General features: G+C 42.3%; 1 protein-coding gene across 1 annotated transcript in view; it reads left to right on the top strand.

Annotated features, from left to right (window-relative positions):
• Nucleotides 1-4213: 4213 nt before the first annotated feature.
• Nucleotides 4214-6000, top strand: part of Abca12 (ATP binding cassette subfamily A member 12) — a 172841-nt gene continuing 171054 nt past the window's right edge. Inside the window, 1 exon segment of the mRNA NM_001427691.1 lies at nucleotides 4214-4515. Coding sequence (NP_001414620.1) covers nucleotides 4447-4515 — 69 coding nt within the window. The 5' untranslated portion in view covers nucleotides 4214-4446.

The raw sequence follows: 6000 nt of genomic DNA, 5'->3' as shown, positions 1-6000 counted from the left end.
TCATTAGTTCAGCTAGGAGTGGGGTGTGGTGGGTGGCAGGGCTGGAAAAAGCCTCACAGAGGAAGTAACGCTTGAGCCAGCCCTTTAGGAACGAACACAGGTTCATGTTGGGCAGAGGAAACTGGATGACAAAGTCTGAAAATGAGCAGTCCTCTACCGTGCCACGGCAGATGGCAGCGGGGATAGCTGCAGATACAATTCTGGTGGAATTGGCAAGAGCCGGCTGTGAAATGCTTTGGTGCTCAACCAAGAAGCCTGAAAGCAGAAAGCAGAGCCTCTCCTCCAGTTATTCTTGTGAATACATTTGGGCGATTTTTTTTTTTTTGAATGAATGTACTTTTAAAACAATCTCTACAGTGTTTTCCAGTGAACTGTAAAACCCTCTGTTGCAAAACAAAACTAACTTTCTCTCTCTCTCTCTCTCTCTCTCTCTCTCTCTCTCTCTATTTATTTATTTATTTATTTATTTATTTATTTATTTATTTATTTATTTATTGCCTTGCCCTGTGGTATTGGAGACAGAGTAGTGTAAAGACTGAAAGTGTAGACAGACAGCATGGCGACTTCCTGCCTGCCATTTCTCAGTAGCTCTGCTTCCAGCTGGGTCTTCTAATAATCACCAAATGCCACTTTCTTCTTTGAAAGGAGGATAGTGACAATTTCAATATGGTAAGGCTCCTTTGATAATTGCTTAGTAAGTGCTTTCTGTTCACCATTTACTAAGCAATAATTAACCATTTACTGTGGAGCAGCCCTGTACTAAGATTCTTACTTGATGGTGACAAGCTACACAGACTGGGGCCTTATAGTCTGTTGGTTTAATTTTTATTACTCCCATCATTATATGAGAGATGACTTCAATAAATACTGTTAAAACAAAATGCATTCTAGCCATTTTCATGCCCCGTCTGTGGGGCTGGACTGCTTCCTTTTTGATTCAACTGTGGAGTGTGCTTCAGGACTGGTTGACTAATCATAGCTTCCATGTCCGTTGTTTGTGCGGATCCTGAATCCGTACCACCATGCAGCCTGGGTAACCTCATCATTTAAGCTATGTTCCGTAGTTAGAGGTGGTCCTGACGGGTTTTAGATACAAGCAGCCTCAGAAGGATGGCCACACCCTCTCAAAATGAGTTCTGGACTTTTAGATTAGTTAACTTTGGGTTGGCTGGGCTTCTCCTAAAATTTGCAGTCAATACATCTTGGGAAAGAAGAACTTCAGAGTCCTCACATCCCATATGAACTCATCATATTTTACTGCTGGTTAGAGGAGCACTTAAAGACACACACTATCAAAGGGCATGTAGATAGAATGGCTCTCTGATTGATTAAGGGGTCCTATTGATCTCCAGGGAGTAAAGGCATCAACAGAAAATAAAGGGAGTTCAGGTACACATGCTGGAAATCATGACTGAAGACAACTTGGGTTTACTGACCAAGAAGCACTGGTGTGGCTGACACACAAGGCAGGTGATCAAACCGGAGTGGCACTAACTCTTCAGAAGAACCCTAAGTGAATGTTTGCAGGGCTCAACTGGTGAACCAGGGTTTGCTTTTGCTTGTCTGCTGTTTTCCGAGACGGTTCTCACTATGTAGTCCTAACTGTCCTGGAACCTGACATGGGGCCTAGGCTGGCCTTGAACGCACAGTGGAATGCTGGGATTATAGACGGGCATAATCATGCCCGTCCATGTAAGCAAGGACGTTTTTCATTTTCCTTATGTTGTGTTACCTAAACTTTGCCTCTGTTTGCCCTGCAATTTACCCTTTTCGTGTAAAAGTGGTTTTAGTAGCTGTGTATTTGGGTGCAGATTATTTTTGATTAACAATCATCTTTTCTTCCCTCGAGGAAAATCTGAATCTATCTGTCAGCAGCACCTCAACCTATAATCAGGACTGGGGAACAATGCTACATTCTCCCCAATACGATATCTATCTCTAATCTCCCTGAACATTCTTCCTCCTATGTCTTTTTGTTTGTCAATAATCACTTTGAATTTTTATCTGTGTAAAGTAGATCATACTTAATTTATATAAGCTATACCTTCCAAGGTTTATGTTTTTTTTTTAATTTTTTTAAAATTATTTATTTTATGTGAGTGCAGTGTAGCTATCCTCAGACACACCAGAAGAGGGCATCGGATCCCATGATAGATGGTTTTAAGCCACCCTATGGTGGCTGGGACTTGAACTCAGGACCTGTAGAAGAACGGTATGTGCTCTTAACCACTGAGCTATCTCTCCAGCCCAAGATTTATGTTTTTTAATGTTAGACTTTTAAAAATTCATCTTTGAAAATATCCTTTTAAAGGGAATGTACACATTTAAAACAATATTGTTAACGCACCTCAATTTAATTAACTCCGTAAGTTATATTTTATAGAAGATTGCCCATCCTCCATGGAAATGTGTGTGATGTTTGGACCAGTTACAACATTCCTTCCCATGCCAAGGGCTAGCCAATGAATATGGAGCACCTACTTTACAACTAGGAAATTTTGCTGAAGAAATAGATCTCCCAAAGAGGTCCTGGGGTGTAAGGAAATGCATTGTCTTCACTGGATAGTCAGAGGTGGTTGGGTGAAGGTTTCCCGTCAAAAGAGCTGCCCGAGAGGCCATCAAACAGCACAATTCTGGGATGATATTGTAAAAATGGACAAACAGTTTCTTGGAACCACATGGTTCATCTTCAGCTCGCTTCTCACCTCTCTGCATCAGTCACATGATAATTCAGGTCTTTTTGACCTGAGGTTACCTAACTTCGGAAAGCCACCATGTCTGCAATGTCCCCAATCCTATTCTGTCTTCCCACATAAGCTGTTTATATGTGAACCATTACACCCTTGTGGGTTGTGACAGCAGCTAAAGAGTTCAGGAAAATAGAAACTGCAGACATTTTCAGAAACACTGCTAATTAGAGAAATCTTAGCTCTTCTCTCCCCCATCCCCCATTGAAGGGGCACACTATTTTAGAGGCTTTCTCTCATTCAGAGAATACTTTGTAACCTTGTCTAGAAACAAGAACCTGTAGGGGCCACACTCTCCGTAGTCAGGACTGTTTGCCTGGCAGATTGGGTTTGGAGACTTCACAGTAAGGAGAGCCAGAGCTGAGGTAATGGGCATGCTCTATCATGGATCCAGTCTGCCCCAGGCTGGCTGCCACCAAGCTCCCAGAGTTGGCATGGAGACCAGGCAATTGAGCCAGCATTTACTGGCTTGACTTGAAGGAAGAACTCAAACGATGCTGTAACTGATTTGGCAAGTAGACTCTCGATCAATCAGGTCAAGCAGTAAGAATCAGAGATGAATTTGATTGGCTTATATGGTCTGTCTTTTTTATCCAGTAGCGATTCTTAAGCACCAATCATACACAAAGCACTGTGATGTATAATCATTCGTGCCCTCATAGAATTTTTAATCTAATTGAGATATTCAAAATAACAACAAGGCAGCAATATAAATTACTGGAGAGAGATAGTAGAAAGAACTGTAATGAGCTATAAAGAGGGAGAGATATATCTGATGAGGTCATTTAAAGGCCTGTGTGGAAGCTGCCATCGTGGAGATAATTCTGAGAGGTGCAGGTCTACATGGGCAGAGAGGACAGAAGAAGCATTCTGGGTCACTTTGTGTCTCCTGCAAACTGTAACTTCCCACATGTTGTTTTGTTACCTTTCACTGACCACTAAACCTAGGAGCTGGGACTCAATTGGCCTGGTCACCTTCCCCAGATCAGAACATTACATTTTAAGCTAAAGTTTGGAGCTTTCATAGTCTATCATCTAATCATGGGCTGAGATTACAGCTTTGCATCTGATTTAAAACATCCGATTAAAACATTTAAAACACGCCAGGAGTCTCACTCTCTGCCCTAAGGAACCTGTAAAATCCTCAGTGCCCAGTCCCCGTCACAGCAGGGACTATGTGTAGGGAAGAAAGCAAAGGGATGTAGGACAAGTCCTACTGGCCCTTCCAGGGTCCCGCCTAATTCCTATGACGCGTCTAGTGTAGGTGACATGCTCTCTAAGGTGTGGAGAGGCAGTTAATTTCTGGAGAGTAGGAGGTGTGGGTTCACCTTTTGTTTGTTTTACAGTGGGGCATTATCTGAATGATACTCATTCTGTCTGGAGTGTGGACTTCGCACAAGAGGCATTATTTTACAATAAGCACAAGCCACTGAAAGGCCCGGAGGTGGCTCCTCATTCCTGAAGACATTTTGGTTGAGAAGAGTTTCTTGGTTAAGGATTTACTGACGGGAAAAGCATTGGGAAGAGAAGAGCTGTGGGCCTCTTACCCCAGGCCCTACGAAGCTATGCCGTGAAAAGGCTCCCGACCCATCGGCATACAGCAAGTGAGACGGGACACCACTTCTCTTGAGGACCGGAGGAAGAGTCGGGAATTTTTTGTTTTGTTTTGTTTTGTTTTTTTGTTCAGAGTGTCTGAAGGATGGCTTCCCAGTTTCATCAGCTTCGGATCCTGGTGTGGAAAAATTGGCTAGGTGTCAAAAGGCAGCCGGTGAGGAGTTCTTGGGTTTGTTTTGTCTAAGGTGGGAGCGTGGGGATGCGAAGCAGTAAATCCTGAAATGTGATGTTAATGAGAGCTAGACAGAGAAGAGCTTAAAGGCATTTTTTCAAAAGAGAAATAAGATACTTCGAGTTCTTGCCTCCATCTGTCCTTCAGCTAATGGGGCGAGTCTTAACATGCCCCCAAAGCAGCCTTTTGATTTGAGTAAATTGAAAGAGTAAATCGGGACGCTCCTTGGGCAAAGCAGAGGATGTACCTTGTGACTGGATGAACTGGTACTGGCGTGGAAGTTTGGATGCAAGCCAGAGTGCTTTGAGAAAGAAACGAGGTGTGTTTCCAATGGGATGAATGAAAGTAACATTTGAACACATCGGAGATGGGAAGGACTGTTCTAGAAAGGGAAAAGTAGTAAGAACTTGGTTGAAAAGACTGTAGGGTAAAGGCTGCTAGAATGGAAAAGCTTTGAAAGGAATTCACGTATCTAAAAATCTTTTACTGGAAATGAGATCGTGTGTGTGTGTGTGTGTGTGTGTGTGTGTGTGTGTGTGTGTGTGTGAGATATATATATATGTATATATATGTATATATATACACATATATGTATATGTCTCACATACATATTCCTGTTTTTAAGAATACCACTGACTCTCTTTGCTGTTTTTTTTTCCCCACATCATTTTGAAAGTCTTACATTAATGCTTTTTTTTTTAAATTACAAAGACAAGTTATTCAGAACTCCACTGTACAGAGTCCAGAGTCCAGAGAGCTGAGGGAGGAGCATGTTTCTGTGAGTTGTGCATTCAGAAGAGTGTATAAGAACTAGAGAATCCCAAGCCTTATTGAATCCTTCTCTTTAGAGCAGTCACTCCAGCCTCTGTGGGGTAATGCAGCTATGCAAATGCAAATCAGTTTCATCATAAAACCCAGCGTTTGATCCAGGCTCCTTATCTCTCTCTGCGCTGGCTTGTGGAGCCTGCAACCCCAGTATTCTAATGTATGTACTCAAAGGAAGAATTAGTTAGGTGGTTACTTACGCTAGGGAATTTGATAGGCAGGGCTTTAAGTCATAAAGCGTCATGTGATCGAATGGGTGTGATAAACTGATGAAATCATTGACTTTGTTTGTTTGTTTGTTTGTTTGTTTGTCAACTATAAAACCAGCACAGAAAAAGAAATTCGCCCATACTTCCCTCGTGGGTGATTCTGGGTGTCGTTCAGCAGGGCAACACAGTTGTCGGTATGTGGATGTCCCGAGCATGAGTTGGGGCTCCTCCCAGGATCACCCAGCACCTATCACTTGAGCTCTGATTTTTCTACTCATAAAATGGGCAAAAGGTCTGTCAGATTTATCCTATAATGTGGAAAGATCTAAGTGCGGACCTAGATTCCCAACTGCGCTCTAATAAGTCTAAATTGCTGAGGAATTGGAGTAATACGGACATATTACTTTATTCAAATTAATGACAAAAGTTCATT

The sequence above is a fragment of the Rattus norvegicus genome, chromosome 9 (genome assembly GCF_021556685.1).
Source record: "Rattus norvegicus strain SHRSP/BbbUtx chromosome 9, alternate assembly SHRSP_T2T, whole genome shotgun sequence".
NCBI classification, from domain to species: Eukaryota; Metazoa; Chordata; class Mammalia; order Rodentia; family Muridae; genus Rattus; species Rattus norvegicus.
The sequence above is the reverse complement of the archived record's forward strand: the minus strand, read 5'-3'. Positions and strand labels throughout refer to the sequence as shown.